This window comes from Hylobates moloch, unplaced genomic scaffold (genome assembly GCF_009828535.3).
Source record: "Hylobates moloch isolate HMO894 unplaced genomic scaffold, HMol_V3 SCAFFOLD_6, whole genome shotgun sequence".
In the NCBI taxonomy this organism is placed as follows: domain Eukaryota; kingdom Metazoa; phylum Chordata; class Mammalia; order Primates; family Hylobatidae; genus Hylobates; species Hylobates moloch.
The window spans coordinates 118,448,320-118,467,316 of NW_026652281.1; the positions used below are offsets into that span (position 1 = coordinate 118,448,320).

The 18,997-nt window shown below is 45.9% G+C and overlaps 1 protein-coding gene across 14 annotated transcripts in view; it reads left to right on the top strand.

Moving 5' to 3' along the window:
• LOC116471632 (protocadherin gamma-C4) overlaps positions 1-18,997 on the top strand; it is a 151,620-nt gene that overhangs the window by 107,678 nt on the left and 24,945 nt on the right. Inside the window, exon 1 of one of the 14 annotated variants that reach the window (XM_032158157.2) lies at positions 6,663-9,243. The exons of 11 other annotated variants lie outside the window; for them this stretch is intronic. In XM_032158157.2, the coding sequence (XP_032014048.1) occupies positions 6,799-9,243 (2,445 nt within the window). In that variant the 5' untranslated portion in view covers positions 6,663-6,798. Of the gene's footprint in view, positions 1-6,662; positions 9,244-15,995; positions 18,600-18,997 lie in introns of those variants that run through there. 2 more of the 14 variants (XM_032158168.2, XM_032158158.2) reach the window with 2 other exon arrangements.

The window sequence follows — 18,997 nt, forward strand, 5'->3', positions numbered from 1 at the left end:
AGACTGGGCATGATGGCTCACGCCTGTAATCCCACCACTTTGGGAGGCTGAGGTGGATAGATCATGAGGTAAAGAGATCGAGACCATCCTGGCCAACATGGTGAAACCCCGTTTCTACTAAAAATACAAAACTTAGCTGGGCGTGGTGGTGCACGCCTGTAGTCTCAGCTACTCGGGAGGCTGAGGCAGGAGAATCGCTTGAACCCGGGAGGTGGAGGTTGCAGTGAGCCAAGATTGTGCCACTGCACTCCAGCCTGGCAACAGTGAGACTCTGTCTCTAAATAAATAAATAAATAAACAAAACAAAATAAGTAAAATAAAATAAATGTTTGAAGTTCCAAAATATTTTGATGACATAATTTCTTCTTGTTCTAACAAAACTACATATGCATTTGTCCTATGACCTAGCAATCACACTATTAGGAATTTATGATAAATACACACCTCAAAAATTACAAAAATACATATATACCAGGTTATTTATCACAGCATTATTTGTAATTGCAAAAACATTGTAGATAGAATGGAGGTCATATAAAACTTATTCTTAAGATTCAGACCGGGTGCAGTGGCTCACGCCTGTAATCCCGGCACTTTGGGAAGCCGAGGCAGGCAGATCACCTGAGGTCAGGAGTTTGAGACCAGCCTGGCCAGCACGGTGAAACCTCATCTCTACCAAAAATACAAAAATTAGCTGGGCGTCGTGGCACGCCTGTAATCCCAGCTACTGGGGATGCTGAGGCACGAGAACTGCTTGAACCCCAGAGGCAGAGACTGTAGTGATCCGAGATCATGCCACTACATTCCAGTCTGAGCAACAGAGCAAGACGTCTCAAAAAAAAAAAAAAGATTCATAGATCATCTTATCAAATCAAAGTATGCAATATTCAGGTAAACTTCAGATAAATATGAAGGCTAAACCATTCAGCTTCTTCACCAAACCCTTGAATGTCCCACCTGTCTAAATTGAGATACATGTTTGTTTGATTTATTGGTTAACTGTTTTTATTCCATTTTTCCTCAAATGATCCCATAATTTGACCTTAGGAAGCTGTTCAAATAGACAGATTATGTTGAATGGAAAGCCCACTCGATGATATTTCGGATTTTAAGAGGATTTTATGTATTTTTTCCATGTGTGCAATAATTTAATAGCATCTTAAATAGGATTTTCTGATATTACTAACCCTCTGGGAATAATATTAGGTAATTAGACAGTTAGCTAATATTAAAATATATATTAGGTAATATTTATTGAGAGTTTCCTCTGTGCCAAGCAGAATCAACTTCATAGGCAGGCGACCTGTGCAGGGACACAGGGCTTCATGCTTAGATGGGCCCCCTTGCTTTGAAGGCCCCTACCCTTTGGTTAGGGCTCTGCTGTTCCCGTCTTGAAATTCTTAATAATTTTTATTTTATTTTTTTGAGTCAGGGTCTTGCTCTGTCACCCTGGCTGGAGTGCAGTAGACTCACTACAGTCTTGAACTCCTGGGCTCAAGCAATCCTCCCACTTCAGCCTTCTGAGTAGTTAGGACGACAAACACACGCCACCCGTGCTCAGATAAGTTTTTTGTTTGTTTGTTTTTTGTTTTTGTTTTTGTAGAGATGGGACTGTCCCTATGTTGCTCAGGCTGGTCTCAAATTCCTGGCCTCAAGTGATCCTCCCGCCTCAGCCTCCCAAAGTGCTGGGACTACAGGCATGAGCCACTGTGCCTGGGCAATCATTTTTATTAACAAGCCCAAGCCCTCTATTTTTTTTTTTTTTTTTTTTTTTTTTTTTGAGACAGAGTCTCCCTCTGTTGTCCAGGCTAGAGTGCAGTGGTGCGATCTTGCCTCACTGCAACCTCTGCCTCCTGGGTTCAAGAGATTCTCCTGGCTCAGCCTCCCTAGTAGCTGGGATTACAGGCACCTACCACCACGCCCGGCAATTTTTTTGTATTTTTAGTAGAGATGGGGTTTCACCATGTTGGCAAGGCTGGTCTCAAACTTCTGACCTCAAGTGATCCATCCATCTCGGCCTCCCAAAGTGTTGGGATTACAGGTGTGATCCACTGCGCCCAGCCTCCAAGCCCCCTATTTTTATTTTGCACTGACCCTACAAGTTACGTAGCTAGGCCTAGTTACGTTTTTAGCAAGGAAGGTGTATAATCTCATGTACATTTTTGAAAGATCACTCAGGTCTCTGCATGTGAAATGGAATTTAGGGAATGCAAGAGAGGGAGTAAAATTAACAGCGAGGAAGCTATGATAACATTTAAGGTTGCTTTGACTTAAGGGTAGCAGTAGATAGGGTAAGTGATAGTTTCAAAATATATTTTGGGAGTAGTAAGCATTGGTATGGATTAGTAATATACTGGATGTGGGGATGCAGAAAAAAATATTAAAAATCACTTCTGAAATTCTGGCTGGAATAGAAGTGCCACTTACCAGGTAAGGAAGGTTGGAGACATAACATATTTGAGGGTGTGGTCAAAAGATGAGTTTGACATTATGCTACGTCATATAAAAGACATATAAAAGACTACCTATTTTATAATTCCTTTTTAATAAAATATTCAGAAAAGGCAAAACTGTGGTTGCCTGAGGCTGAAGCTAGGAAGATTGACTACAGACAAGTATGAGGGAAATTTTGGGGGTGATGAGAGTATTCTAAAACTGGATTGTGGGGTTGGTTGCATTACTGTATAAATTTATTAAAAATCCTTGCATTGTATAGGGGCACTATATTGTACGTAGAAAGCTGTGAAAAGATTTTAAAAATGATTGACATGTCTGTGGTTATATCAATGAGTACTATTATTAGTCCCATTTTATAGATAAAGAAAATAAAAGAGAAGTTAAAAATAAAAGTTTCATGGTTACATAGCTACTAGGTGTAATATCCAGTACTGGAATTTGAATCTTTTTGACACTAAGACCTTACTCTCTATCATATAATACATTCACTTTCTATTTTAAAGTTATATTATAGCCGGCGCGGTGGCTCACACCTGTAATCCCAGCACTTTGGGAGGCCGAGGCAGGCAGATGACGAGGTTGGGAGATCGAGACCATCCTGGCTAACACGGTGAAACCCCATCTCTACCAAAAATAGAAAAAATTAGCCAGGCGTGGTGGCATGCACCTGTATCCCAGCTACTAGGGAGGCTGAGGCAGGAGAGTCGCTTGAACCCAGGAGGCAGAGCTTACAGTGAGACAAGATCGTGCCACTGCACTCCAACCTGGGTGACAGAGCAAGACACCATCTCAAGAAAAAAAAAATTTTATTCTAAATGCTGCATCTCATTGGTCAGAAGCTCTCTTGAAATTATAAAACAAAGAAGAAAAAAGATAAAGACTGGGAAATTGTGTTGAATCAGTATATAAATCCTGTATACTGGTCCTTCCATTTCCCCTAGAAATAAGTGATACAGGCCAGGCACTGTGGCTCACACCTGTAATCCCAGCACTTTGGGAGGCGGAGGCTGGCAGATCACCTGAGGTTGGGAGTTCAAGATCAGCCTGATCAACATGGAGAATCCCCCATCTCTACTAAAAATGCAAAATTAGCTGGACGTGGTGGCACATGCCTGTATTCCCAGCTACTCGGGAGGCTGAGGCAGGAGAATTGCATGAACCTGAGAGGAGGAGGTTGTGGTGAGCCAAGATTACGCCATTGCACTCCAGCCTGGGCAACAAGAGCGAAACTCAAAAAAAAAAAAAAAAGAAAAAAGAAAAAGGAAAAGGAAGGAAAGAAGGAAGGAAGAAAGAAAAGTGATACAACAAGTTACGGCATCTTTGTTTATTATCCACTGTGAGTTGTATTACCACACCTTACTTGGCTCTTTGGCAAACTATATTATCTCTTCAGATCATGAGGGCTAGGAAGGCCCACTGGTAACTTGAAGGAGTAAATGTATCTTCTAAAAAATGCTTACTTCCAGGGAGATTGGATCCACACAAATGAATACATATATAGTCCTTAGTGTATGCTATGATTATTATACTATGTCAGTAGCATAAAGATTGCTATATTAATAAGCATTAAGTGCCTGCTGTGCTAGACAGTGAGGATACAAGTGGCCACCAAAATAGCATGGTCCCTGCCCTCCTGGAACTTCTTTTTTTCTTTTTCAGTGGGGGAAGCAGACATTTTGCTTACGCAAAAATAATTATAAAAAAGTTGTGCCAAGTTCAATGGAAAAAATATAAGGTGTTCTGAGAGAGCATAACAAACGATCCTGGTTTTAACTGGGGCCTAATGGAAGACCTCTATTAGGAAATAACATTTAAACTAAGACCAGAAAGACTTGTAGAAATTAGCAAAGCAAAGGGAGGGAGGAGAAAGCAGCTTTCCTGGCAAAGGAACAACTTGTGTGAAGGCCCTGAGACAGGGAAGGGCTGGGGTTCTGACCACCCTCCAAGTGGTACAATGGAGTATAGTGAGAGAGGGAGACGACATGAGAACTTGGATACTATGCAAAGGATTTGGTGTTTTAATTCAAGAGCAGTATGATGCTACTGAGGAGCAGCTGGACAATTGTGTGATCCAATTAAAATTTTAGGAAGATCAACCTCGCTATTGCGGAGAATGCTTATACAAGGGTTCTGTTGGTTCATGAAGAGGTCTTAAGAAAACTATGAGCTGGGTGCAGTAGCTCAGGCCTGTAGTCCCAGCTACTTAGAAGTCTGAGGCGGGAGGATCCCTTGAGCCCAAGGAGTTGGAGGTTACAGTGAGCTATGATTATTCCACTGTACTCCAGCCTGGATGACAGAGCGAGATCCTGCCTCAGAAACAAAAACCAAAAAACAAACAACAACAAAAACAGCAACAACAAAAGTCTCAGAAAACTGCAGGCCTTATTATCAAGAAAATGACAGGCCTTATTATGGAGAAAACTACTTACATTTTTAAAAGCTGATTTTCAAAAACCAGATTGTGAATTAAGTGATGCTGAATAGGGGAAAAAAAGATTGATAAACCAATGTATCTCTGAATAACCCACTAGATCAGTGCTTGTCAAACTTTAATGTGTTTTCAAATCACCCTGATGTTTTGTTAAAATGTAAATCCTGTCTCAGTAGGTCTAGAGGAGGGCATTTCTGCATTTCTAACAAGTTCCCTGGTGATGCCTAGACCACTGGTCCTCACATTTTGAGTAGCAAATGATTGGGCTATACTCTATATTCTAAATTCTAAATGTATTCTATCTTCTAATGCCTATCAGCCCTCTTGCTGGTCTGGCTAATTATCAAACTTGAGCATTTAAAACTGGGTGTTTTCAGAGATTAATTGAAGTGTTAAAGACATGGAAATATAGGTCACATATGGCTTTTCATCTCTTCGGGAAATATCCTATATATCCTTACTTCTTTTCTACCTACCTAACCTATGTGCCTACCCCTTCACCTGTGTTCAAGATTCTGTTATACTTCAAAAGGACTCTATGCAATCAAAGTGATGTCCAAGACAAATACACAGAAATAGTATGAGGCTCTAACACTTTACATCTAATGGAGTGGTTTGCATCATTAATTGAGGCTTACTCTGTGCCAGGCACTTTTCCTGCCTTCTTCATTTAATAGGATAGGAGCAGGAACGCTTAGAGGTTCATTTCTTGTTCAAGGATATACATCTCAACTCTGGCTTATATCACAGTGGACTCTTTTATTCACTATCCTAATCATTATAATTTTGTTTGGTGACTACAATTCTAAATGCAGAAAACTTAAGGCTCTTTATTCTGTGACTAAAGGCTTTGTATTTTCTAAAGATTTGTGGAGTTTTGCTGCCATTATTTCAATAATTTTATAAAGATCCTAGGTGGTAAATAGGCCTGGCTTTTTTTTCTTTTTAAAATCTTCTCCGTCTTCTTCTTCATTAGCAGTGCAACTCCTTGTGGCATATGGTACCCAAGATCTTGGGAAAAGGATTGATCGAGTAAAGGGAAACGATAGAGAGAGTGTGCTCTACAATTGAGATCATGCTCCTTGTGAAAGACAGGGTAGGGAAATTTCTTATTGCTCCCTGGTTCTTAAGAAATGAGAGCTAACAATGACATCCAGTTTTAAAAGAAATAAAATCTGAATTATACTTTTAAATTTTATAAGCCAGAGTTAAACCAATAGATTGTAACTCCTGCTAATTTATTAGTAGCTCCAGATAATGAGGAAGTGACAGGGAATGCTAATTTCATTTGGTAAGAGATAAAACTGAAATTATTAATGTCTCCACGGAAATGCTAAATGCCTCCTTACAAGTAAGGTCCGGCTAATTGTCTTCCAACAAATCAGATTTGTTGGTGTTTTTCCAGACAACGTTGTGTAGTTTTCGGTTTGGTTCGATCCCCTTTCTTGTGATCAAAGAAAGTGATTCAAATGTTTAATGGGTCTTGATTTGGATTGGAAACTTGCAGAACGGCTAGCCTCACAGCCCCAAGGCTGGCTTTCCCTAAGGTAGGTTTCCTATGCACCGATACTGGCAAGGCGCTTTGGCTGGAAACTCTGGAAGGAAGCCAAAGGAAAGTGAAGTTCCTGGCGCTAGCGCGTGTCCTGCTCGGAGAGCCCGGCGCTAGCTCATTCTTCGTGCAGTTATTGGCTGGGACTCTGTGTGCCGCTGTCGGCCAATGAAGATGCTGGAGATCGGGCCCCTGCCCGTCCCCTTTCTGCGCCCCGGGATGAGGCAGAGACTGAACAGCCGGCGAGCAAATCAACGGCATCCAGAAAGCCATGTCGGACTCGGCGCCCAGCGCCCAAGCGCTAACCGGCTGAAAGTTTCTCAGCGAAATTGCAGGGACGATCTGGACCCCGCTGAGAGGAATGCTTTTGAGTGAGATGGTCCCAGAGGCCTGGAGGAGCGGACTGGTAAGCACCGGGAGGGTAGTGGGAGTTTTGCTTCTGCTTGGTGCCTTGAACAAGGCTTCCACGGTCATTCACTATGAGATCCCGGAGGAAAGAGAGAAGGGTTTCGCTGTGGGCAACGTGGTCGCGAACCTTGGTTTGGATCTCGGTAGCCTGTCAGCCCGCAGGCTCCGGGTGGTGTCTGGAGCTAGCCGAAGATTCTTTGAGGTGAACTGGGAGACCGGAGAGATGTTTGTGAACGACCGTCTGGATCGAGAGGAGCTGTGTGGGACACTGCCCTCTTGCACTGTAACTCTGGAGTTGGTAGTGGAGAACCCGCTGGAGCTGTTCAGTGTGGAAGTGGTGATCCAGGACATCAACGACAACAATCCTGCTTTCCCTACCCAGGAAATGAAATTGGAGATTAGCGAGGCCGTGGCTCCGGGGACGCGCTTTCCGCTCGAGAGCGCGCACGATCCCGATGTGGGAAGCAACTCTTTACAAACCTATGAGCTGAGCCGAAATGAATACTTTGCACTTCGCGTGCAGACGCGGGAGGACAGCACCAAGTACGCGGAGCTGGTGCTGGAGCGCGCCCTGGACCGAGAACGGGAGGCTAGTCTCCAGTTAGTGCTGACGGCGTTGGACGGAGGGACCCCAGCTCTCTCCGCCAGCCTGCCTATTCACATCACGGTGCTGGACGCGAATGACAATGCGCCTGTCTTCAACCAGTCCTTGTACCGGGCGCGCGTCCTGGAGGATGCACCCTCCGGCACGCGCGTGGTACAAGTCCTTGCAACGGATCTGGATGAAGGCCCCAACGGTGAAATTATTTACTCCTTCGGCAGCCACAACCGCGCCGGCGTGCGGGAACTATTCGCCTTAGACCTTGTAACCGGGATGCTGACAATCAAGGGTCGACTGGACTTCGAGGACACCAAACTCCATGAGATTTACATCCAGGCCAAAGACAAGGGCGCCAATCCCGAAGGAACACATTGCAAAGTGTTGGTGGAGGTTGTGGATGTGAATGACAATGCCCCGGAGATCACAGTCACCTCTGTGTACAGCCCAGTACCCGAGGATGCCCCTCTGGGGACTGTCATCGCTTTGCTCAGTGTGACTGACCTGGATGCTGGCGAGAACGGGCTGGTGACCTGCGAAGTTCCCCCGGGTCTCCCTTTCAGCCTTACTTCTTCCCTCAAGAATTACTTCACTTTGAAAACCAGTGCAGACCTGGATCGGGAGACTGTGCCAGAATACAACCTCAGCATCACCGCCCGAGACGCCGGAACCCCTTCCCTCTCAGCCCTTACCATAGTGCGTGTTCAAGTGTCCGACATCAATGACAACCCTCCACAATCTTCTCAATCTTCCTACGATGTTTACATTGAAGAAAACAACCTCCCCGGGGCTCCAATACTAAACCTAAGTGTCTGGGACCCCGATGCCCCGCAGAATGCTCGGCTTTCTTTCTTTCTCTTGGAGCAAGGAGCTGAAACTGGGCTAGTGGGTCGCTATTTCACAATAAATCGTGACAATGGCATAGTGTCATCCTTAGTGCCCCTAGACTATGAGGATCGGCGGGAATTTGAATTAACAGCTCATATCAGCGATGGGGGCACCCCGGTCCTGGCCACCAACATCAGCGTGAACATATTTGTCACTGATCGCAATGACAATGCTCCCCAGGTCCTATATCCTCGGCCAGGTGGGAGCTCGGTGGAGATGCTGCCTCGAGGTACCTCAGCAGGCTACCTAGTGTCACGGGTGGTAGGCTGGGACGCGGATGCAGGGCACAATGCCTGGCTCTCCTACAGTCTCTTGGGATCCCCTAACCAGAGCCTTTTTGCCATAGGGCTCCACACTGGTCAAATCAGTACTGCCCGTCCAGTCCAGGACACAGATTCACCCAGGCAGACTCTCACGGTCTTGATCAAAGACAATGGGGAGCCTTCGCTCTCCACCACTGCTACCCTCACTGTGTCAGTAACCGAGGACTCTCCTGAAGCCCGAGCCGAGTTCCCCTCTGGCTCTGCCCCCCGGGAGCAGAACAAAAATCTCACCTTTTATCTACTTCTTTCTCTAATCCTGGTTTCTGTGGGGTTCGTGGTCACAGTGTCCGGAGTAATCATATTCAAAGTTTACAAGTGGAAGCAGTCTAGAGACCTATACCGAGCCCCGGTGAGCTCACTGTACAGAACACCAGGGCCCTCCTTGCACGCGGACGCCGTGCGGGGAGGCCTGATGTCGCCGCACCTTTACCATCAAGTGTATCTCACCACGGACTCCCGCCGCAGCGACCCGCTGCTGAAGAAACCTGGTGCAGCCAGTCCGCTGGCCAGCCGCCAGAACACGCTGCGGAGCTGTGATCCCGTGTTCTATAGGCAGGTGTTGGGTGCAGAGAGCGCCCCTCCCGGACAGGTAAGGTTTAGCAAGTCATGCTTGACCCTGTTAGTGCTTTTTTATTCCTACATCATATTGAGGAAGGAATGGAGCTGTTTTTTTAGTGATGAAGATGTTTTCCTGATGATGCATTCACACCTTCACCTGGCCCTTCCTAGATCAAAGTTAGTGCCTTTGTGAGATGGTGGCCTGCCAGAGTGTGGTTTGTGGTCCCATTTAAGGGGGAAGATACTTGACTCATCTGTGGACCCAATTCACATCCTCAGCACTCATTTGCTATCACAACTAACCAATCTTGCTAAGGGATGGCTAAGCCAAAACACAAGATCTCAGCGATCAGAGTTTAGCTTGGTATCATTTACGTTAGGAATAAGCTGCTGGATACCTCTAACCAGTGGCAGCTTCTAGGAATATAAAAACTACCTCATTCCTCCAGCTTTCAAATGATTGTGACATTTGTATTAAAACTAATAGCTTTTTAATAATTTTCCTTTGTTTATACAGATCGTGTACCTCATTCTCAGATAATGTTTTATGAATGAAATGAAATTCCAGGCATCCTTTAAATTTTATTTCAGGCAGTCTACTGGAAATGATGTGCACCCTACTTACAAAATATTTTTACCTTATAACAGTAATGCATGTTTGCTAGAAAATTCAGAAAATACAGAAAAGTATTTTAAAAATTAAAACTATAATCTCCAAACCCAAAGATAACCACTTCTAATTATAAAAGTAATAATTTATTTCAAAAATAAATCTAGGCAACCCAAGAAAACATAAAGTAGCCAGACTCAGTGGTGTGCACCTGTAGTTCTTGCTGCTCAGTGCGTGATGTGGGAGGATTGCTTGAGCCCAGGAGTTCTGGGCTGTGGTGCACTATGCTGATCAATTCATCAATCCACTGTCTGCACTAAGTTCAGCATGAATACAGTGACCTCTTGGGAGGGCAGGACCATCAGGTTGCCTAAAGAGGGGTGAACTGGCCCAGGTTGGAAATGGAGAAGGTCAAAACTGCTGTGCTATCCAGTAGTGGGATGACATCTGTGAATAGCCACTGCACTCCAGCCTAGGCAATATAGGGAAAACCTGTCTCTTTTTTTTTTTTTTTTTTTTTTTCTTGAGACGGAGTCTCGCTCTGTCGCCCAGGCTGGAGTGCAGTGGCGCAATCTCGGCTCACTGCAAGCTCCGCCTCCCGGGTTCACGCCATTCTCCTGCCTCAGCCTCTCCGAGTAGCTGGGACTACAGGCACCCGCCACCACGTCCGGCTAATTTTTTTGTATTTTTTAGTAGAGACGAGGTTTCACCGTGTTAGCCAGGATGATCTCAATCTCCTGACCTCATGATCCGCCCGCCTCGGCCTCCCAAAGTGCTGGGATTAACCCTGTCTCTTTAACAATAACAACAACAACAACAACAACAAAAATCCCAGAAACTACAAAAGGAGAGTCTTTCTGGTGCCTCCAGTGTTAGTCCCTGTCCTTCCAGCCTTATTTTTCTTAAGTATATGCACAATGTAAAAGGTAGATAAATTCATATCCTTAGAAAGGTAAAGCATTCATTAATTCAGGGTGGTATGCAATGATACTATCCAAGGCATGGTATCCATGCAAGGTGACTGCAAGGCCTTTGCCCTGGAGAGAACCCTATACATACTCTCAACTGTAGGAGAACCACTGTTATTTTGTTACTCGGTGCATCATTGCTATCAACTCTTGGATTTGGCAGTTAGACAAATGAGGTTCTACCATTTACCAACTATGAGTCTGTGGCCAAGTTACTCAATCTCCTTTCTAAGCCTCTTCTTCATATGCAAAAAGGAAATAATAAGTGTTTTATAAGATTCATGCATGATGTAATGTATGCAAAGTGTTTAGCATGGTGCCTGGCATATCATAACTGTTAAACAATTATTAGCCAGCTCCTAGCATTTTGGGAGCCTGAGGCAGGAGGATTGCTTGAAGCCAGCAGTTCAAGACCAGCCTGAGTGACATAGTGAGATCCTGTCTCTATTTAAAAAAAAAAAAAATGTTTTTTCATTAGCTGGGCGTGTTGGCATGCACCTGTGGTACCAACTACTTGGGAGGCTGAAGTGGGAGAATTGCTTGAGCCTGGGAGGTTGAAGCTACAATCAGCTGTGATTGCACCACTACACTTCAACCATGGCAATAGAGTGAGACCCTGTCTCAAAAAAAAATTATCAGCTATTACTATTATTATTTTTATTAGTTCTTCACCCACCTAAAATCTTAAACACACCTTGGAAATACACATATGAGAACAATTAAAAATGACAAAGTAGAAGCACATATGAAAAGGCTAAGAAAGCATGAAAGCCAGCAAGAAATAACTGCTGCTCTTCTGGTCAGCCTGGAAAACAACTGGCATTTTCCCTAGAACAATGTTTTCAAACTTGGTTGCACATTAAAATCACCTAGAGACCTTTTAAAAATTCTGAAACCCAGGCCACACCCTGACCAATTAAAGCACAGTCTCTGGGGTTGGAACATAGGCATCATATTTTGAAGGTCGCCACTTGATCCTAATGTGCAGACGAATTTGAAAACCACTACTTTGGGAGGATGATGTGGGTGGATCTTAAGATCTGGAGTTTGAGACCAGCCTGGCCAATATGGTGAAACCCTGTCTCTACTAAAAACGCAAATATTAGCTGGGCATGGTGGCACACACCTGTAGTCCCAGCTGCTCTGGAGGCTGAGGCTGAAGCATCAGTGAGGGAGAATCAGTGAACCCTGATGCAGAAGTTTCAGTGAGCCCAGATCACACCACTGCACTCCAGCCTGGGCGACAGAGCAAGACTCCGCCTCAAAAAAAAGAAAGAAAAAAGAAAAGCAGTACTCTAGAACCTGCCAATCCATCATTTAGCATATTTGTGAAGCAAAGTATTATTCTGGTATTTGCAGAACCAGAATCCAGCTTTATTGGGCCAGGCCCAATTTTTTAAAAAACATGGTAATGTCTCCCAGCGTTAAAGTATTACATAGAATAGCTCTAAAAGATCACTGTAGGAAGACATAAAATGGTATTTCAGTCATCTAAGGGAAAAACCTTCCTAAAGCACTAGCCCCTGGGCAACTATTATTTAAACATCTACAGCTGTTCAATAGATATTGGGTTCTTTTTGGAGGGATGTGACAAAATTGTTGTATAATTAGATTGTGATGATGATTGCATCAGTTTAGTATATGTAAATACACTGAAAACCATTGGATTGTACATTTTAAATATGTGATTTGTATGGTATGTGAATTATGTCTCAATAAAAATCTAGAGATGGGGCTGGGCTCAGTGGCTCATGCCTGTAATCCCAGTACTTAGGGAGGCCGAGGCCAGCGGATCACCTGAGGCCAGGAGTTCAAGACTGGCCTGGCCAACATGGTGAAACCCCATCTCTATTAATAATACAAAAATCAGGCCAGGCCTGGTGGCTCACGCCTGTAATCCCAGCACTTTGAGAGGCGGAGGCGGGCGGATCATGAGGTCAGGAGTTCAAGACCAGCCTGGGCAACATGGTGAAACCCCGTCTCTACTAAAAATACAAAAATTCGCCGGGCATGGTGGCGGAGGCAGGAGAATCGCTTGATGGTGGCGGTTGTAGCGAGCCGAGATCGCACCACTGCACTCCAGCCTGGGTGAAAGAGTGAAACTCCATCTCAAACAAACAAACAAACAAAAACAAATCAGCCAGGTGTGGTGGCAGGTGCCTGTAATCCCAGCTTCTTGGGAGGTTGAAGCAGGAGAATCGCTTTAACTCAGGAAGCAGAGGTTGCAGTGAGCCAAGATCACACTCTTGCATTCCAGCCTGGGCAACAAGAGCAAAACTCACTCTATCTCAAAAAAAAATCTAGAGATGGGAGAATCATATGGCTGGCATAAAAAGGTCAAGTCAAATATATGTAAGATTAAGGCTTTATGATGCTCCAGTTCTAGTAAAACAGACTGGGTACTTGTTTTGGTGTGAAATTGACAATGTAAGTATAGTACTGTACATATTAGTTGTTTAGCTTTAGATAAGTCTTCTAATCTCTTTAAACTCCAGTTTCCTTATCTATAAAATAAAGAGAATATCTACTTTGCAAACTTGTTGTGAGAGTGAAAAGTAATTCATATAAAATCCCTGTATGGAGCAAGTACTCAATAACTATTTGTTGAACTAAAAATGATAATATTGATATTCACCATTTATTAGCATCCCTATGTGCCAGACACTGTAAACAATTAAAAGTTATCATTCTGGTACCCATAGTACAGTATGAGACAGACATGCAAAAACAAACAAACAAACAAACAAAAGAGATAATGGAGATCTGCATAGCATAAGATGCAGTGGGACCAAACGGGAAAAAACACCTAAATCAGCCTGGGGAAACCAGGAAGAAATGATAGAGGTGGTGATGCTTGAGCTATGAACTAAAGGTTGAGTAGTAGTTTGTCAGATAGTAAAGGGGAAAGGACAGGGCAGGGAGAGGCCATTGCAAGAAATTCCATGCAGAGGGATTATGGTATTTCATTATCACTGAACCTTAAACTGTGTGTGTGGCCTGGTACGGTGGCTCACGCCTGTAGTCCTAGCACTTTGGGAGGCCAAGGTGGGCAGATCACTTGAGGTCAAGAGTTTGAAACCAGCCTGGCCAACATGGTGAAACCTCATCTCTATTAAAAATACAAAAAATTAGCCAGGTGTGGTTGTGGGTGCCTGTAATTCCAGCTACTTGAGAGGCCGAGGCAGGAGAATTGCTTGAACCCGGGAGGCAGAGGTTGCAGTGAGCTGGTATCAGGCCACTGCACTCCAGCATGGGCAACAGAGACTCCATCTCAAAAAAAAAGCGTGTGTGTAAAACAGACAGTCTTTGCAGGAGATGAGGTGAAGCAAGTAGGCAGGAGTTAGATCCTGAGTTACCTTTGGGCCATGCCAAGGAGTTTTTATTTTATTCCATATAGATGAGAGTCATTGCAGAAATTTGAACTGATATGCATATGATATCATGAGTTTTTTTTTGTTTTAGAAAGATTATTCTGTCAGTCATAAGTGAAGGGACTGGGGACATTGGGACTGGAGGCAAAGAGATGAGTTTGAAAGCTATTGCAATATTTGAAGAGAAGATTGATAAATGCTTGAACCAGCAGAGTGGCAATACAGATGGAGGGAGCTGACTACAATAAAATCATCAGGACTTGTTGGTTGACATGATATAGGAAGTGAGGGACAGGGATGAGTCAAGGTTGATCCCCCTAGATTCTGACTAAGGCAGCTGGGTGGATGACAGTGCCATTCACAGAGACAGTGAATTCTGGCATAAACACCTAATAGGTCAGGCTGGTTTACACCTCCAACATTCCCATGGGAGAAGGTATAGAGGGGTGTGTGTTTGTGTGTGTGCGTGTGTGTGTGTGTGTGTGTGTGTGTAAAAGAACACAGAAAGCCAGATTCCTCTCTTTGACACCAGAATATTGGTTCCCACCATAGTCAAAAGGATATTCCTGAGGATCAAGGCTTGGAAAAATATTGGGGAAGGATAAGAACTCCAGTTGTTGCTGCTTTTTTTGGCAGCCAGTGTAACCTAGGTAAGGACTTGGTTGAATTAAGAAATTGCATGTCCAGATCAGGATGGATTTTTCTCTTTCTCTGTGCTCTAGTGTGTTTCCCACTCAGATTGCAGGTTGTATGTACCTACAGTGTGAATTGTGTTGTGTTTCTGTGCTTGTGCAAGGGAGTAGCTAGGTTGCTGGGAGGTCTGGATGAGGGTGGGGGTGGGGTGAGATCAAGTCTCCAGCTCCAAGAGGTCCCCTGGGGCTAAGTGAAAACCTTGCTCTTTTGAAATGGTCTTCGTTGGTAATTAACAACAGATCAAGAATACCTTGGTGTCAAATAAAGGGAATTTGTAGGCACAATGCTGTTGGTAGCTGATCTGAATCATTCAAGGAAGCTATTAAATCTGTGAACATTAGCATTCTGCCAGGTAAAGAGATCTGGTCCTTAGCACCTCCCAGACACACTGATTCTTTACTGTTTTGAAACATCTCCCTCTCCTGGCTTCCTCCACCCTGCTTCCATACTGTCCTTGAAATCAATGAATGGTAATTTAGTGTATCTAGTGTATCACTAGCAAATGTCTGAATAAGAGAGGTTTGGTTTCTGCTGTGCCTCCTGTTACAATGAGAACGTGTACTGCATAAATTTAATTGGCTACATTAATGTGTAAGCCTTTTCTGCAAAGAGATGGATCCGTTTCTGAATATTCTGCAGAAGGGCAGAGTTTTGAGTATATGGCAGTGGTTCTAATTAGCAGTTGCTCTAATACAATCAGACTGAGACGGAAGCTACTCATTTAGAATACTGGTTGATGACAACACTGGCTTGAACAAAGTGACCACTCTCCAATGGCTACTCTCCCTCTCAGTGGGCCGCAGGTTGCTAGGGCTCAGGCTGTGGCTGTTTTCCCCGCCGAAAAGGGGCGGGGTCAGTCGGTGTGTTAGGAAAAAAAAACCAAAAAACCATATATGTTGTCTGCCTCCCCACAGAGGTAACAACCCGTGGAAAAACATGCCGTTGAGCGGGAGGAAGGCGAAAAGATAGGCTGGGTTTTTTGGGGGGTGGGGGAGCGTGGAGGATAGGGTGGGCTTTTTCCCCTCCAATGCTGCGACGCATTAACCCTGCTGCTGTTGGGACGTTCTCTGCTCAGCCTATTGGCTGAGCCCGGGAGCCGCTGTCTGCCAATCGGGTAGTGAAAGGCAGACAAATCTACCCCGCCACCAGCAAAAACGGCGCGTAACCCTTGCGGCGCCGGCCGAACCGCGCCAGAGCTGGCGCGGGGAAAGAGAGATAGGTGTCTCCAGCTGCTGTGGCTGTTTGGGGCGGGTCGGCTTCATCCGCGTCTCAGGAGCAAGTAGAGAATTAGCGGGCGGCAGCAATGCTCCGCAAGGTGAGAGGCTGGACAGAAATCTGGCGGTGGGCTACCCTTTTGTTCCTCTTTTACCACCTGGGTTACGTGTGTGGGCAGATCCGCTACCCGGTCCCAGAGGAGTCACAGGAAGGGACTTTTGTAGGGAATGTCGCCCAAGATTTCCTGCTGGATACGGACAGTCTGTCAGCTCGCAGGCTGCAGGTCGCTGGAGAGGTGAACCAAAGACACTTCCGTGTGGATTTGGACAGCGGAGCCCTGCTCATCAAGAACCCAATCGACCGAGAGGCACTGTGTGGGCTCAGTGCCAGCTGCATCGTGCCCCTGGAGTTTGTCACCGAAGGTCCTTTGGAAATGTACCGAGCAGAGGTAGAGATCGTAGATGTGAATGATCACGCCCCCCGTTTTCCGCGGCAGCAGCTGGACTTGGAAATTGGGGAGGCAGCTCCTCCAGGACAGCGTTTCCCGTTGGAAAAGGCTCAGGATGCAGATGTGGGGAGCAATTCGATTAGCAGCTATAGGCTGAGCTCCAATGAACACTTTGCACTGGATGTGAAGAAGCGCAGCGACGGCAGCCTGGTCCCAGAGCTGCTCCTGGAGAAGCCTTTGGATCGAGAGAAGCAATCGGACTACCGCCTGGTGCTGACTGCTGTCGATGGAGGGAACCCGCCGAGATCCGGCACCGCAGAGCTCCGGGTATCCGTGCTGGACGTAAACGACAACGCCCCAGCCTTCCAGCAATCCAGCTACAGGATTAGTGTGCTGGAGAGCGCACCAGCGGGCATGGTGCTCATCCAGCTCAATGCCTCCGACCCGGACCTGGGTCCCAGTGGTAACGTCACCTTTTATTTCAGTGGTCATACCCCTGATCGTGTAAGAAACCTCTTTAGCCTGCACCCCACTACTGGAAAGCTTACTCTTTTGGGGCCCCTAGACTTTGAGAGTGAGAATTACTACGAATTTGATGTGCGGGCTCGCGATGGGGGTTCTCCAGCCATGGAGCAACATTGCAGCCTTCGAGTGGATCTGCTGGACGTAAATGACAATGCCCCTTACATCACAGTGACCTCAGAGCTTGGAACCCTCCCTGAGAGTGCAGAACCTGGCACTGTGGTGGCACTTATCAGTGTGCAGGATCCGGACTCAGGGTCAAACGGAGATGTGAGCCTCCGCATTCCCGACCACTTGCCATTTGCCCTCAAGTCTGCCTTCAGGAACCAGTTCTCCCTGGTGACTGCTGGACCCTTGGATCGAGAGGCCAAATCTAGCTATGACATCATGGTCACTGCTTCTGATGCTGGGAACCCTCCTCTCAGTACCCACAGAACTATTTTCCTCAATATTTCAGATGTGAATGATAATCCACCCTCTTTCTTTCAGAGGTCACATGAGGTGTTTGTTCCTGAGAACAATCGCCCAGGGGACCTGCTTTGCTCCCTTGCAGCCTCTGACCCAGACTCTGGCTTGAATGCGCTTATCTCCTACTCGCTCCTGGAGCCCAGGAATCGAGATGTATCAGCTTCCTCCTTCATCTCTCTGAACCCCCAGACAGGAGCTGTTCATGCTACTCGATCCTTTGACTATGAGCAAACCCAGACACTGCAGTTTGAGGTGCAGGCCCGGGATCGGGGCAACCCACCCCTTAGCAGCACTGTGACAGTTCGTCTATTTGTGCTGGACCTCAATGACAATGCCCCAGCTGTGCTCCGTCCTCGGGCCCGGCCTGGTTCCTTATGTCCCCAAGCACTGCCTCCATCAGTTGGTGCTGGCCACCTAATCACAAAGGTGACTGCCGTGGATTTGGATTCAGGTTACAATGCTTGGGTTTCCTATCAGCTCCTGGAGGCCCCAGATCCCAGCCTGTTTGCAGTCTCTCGATATGCTGGGGAGGTGCGGACGGCTGTTCCCATCCCAGCTGACCTCCCACCACAGAAGCTGGTCATTGTGGTAAAGGATAGTGGTAGTCCACCACTCTCTACCTCTGTTACTCTCTTAGTGTCCTTAGAGGAAGACACTCATCCAGTTGTCCCAGATCTTCGAGAATCTTCAGCTCCAAGGGAAGGAGAATCTCGTCTAACTCTCTACTTGGCTGTGTCCCTAGTGGCAATTTGCTTTGTCTCCTTTGGCTCATTCGTGGCACTACTCTCTAAGTGTCTTCGTGGGGCAGCCTGCGGAGTGACCTGCTTTCCTGCTGGCACCTGTGCCTGTCTCACCAGATCTCGAAGGAGGGAGGGGCTTCCCCCTTCCAATGGGATCCTCCGAATCCAGCTAGGGTCAGATGATCCTATCAAGTTTGTTGATGTGGGAGGCCACTCTCACGGCTGTACACCCTTGGCTTCTGCACCAACTCGGAGTGATAGCTTCATGATGGTGAAGTCACCCAGTGCACCTATGGCAGGGGAGCCTGTTCGCCCAAGCTGCCCACCCTCTGATCTTCTCTATGGGCTAGAGGTGAGACCTTTGCAGGCTCAACCAATGCTTGAGGGTTATTCTGATCCAGGCATATGGCTAGGCCATGTCCTAGAGAGTACTGGCCTCTCAGTAAGAGCCCATAGTGATGTCACCATTTTTGTAAGAGGTAACTATGTGGTAGACACTGTGCTTCGTAATTGTTTTATGAATTAACCAGAGTTGTCACAATTTAGCATTGGGGGAGGGTCATGCCTATATCTGAGTAAGAAATGAAAGTAATTGGTGATCAAGAGCCAGGCTGTTGTGGAAGCATGCTGATGGAATGTGGGAGACAGGAGGCTACAGTGCACAGGGTACAGTGCACCAGGCAGTCACTTGGACAAAGGTGGCTGTTTTCTCTACTCTTTCTGAAAGAGGGGATCAGATTCTGAAGTACC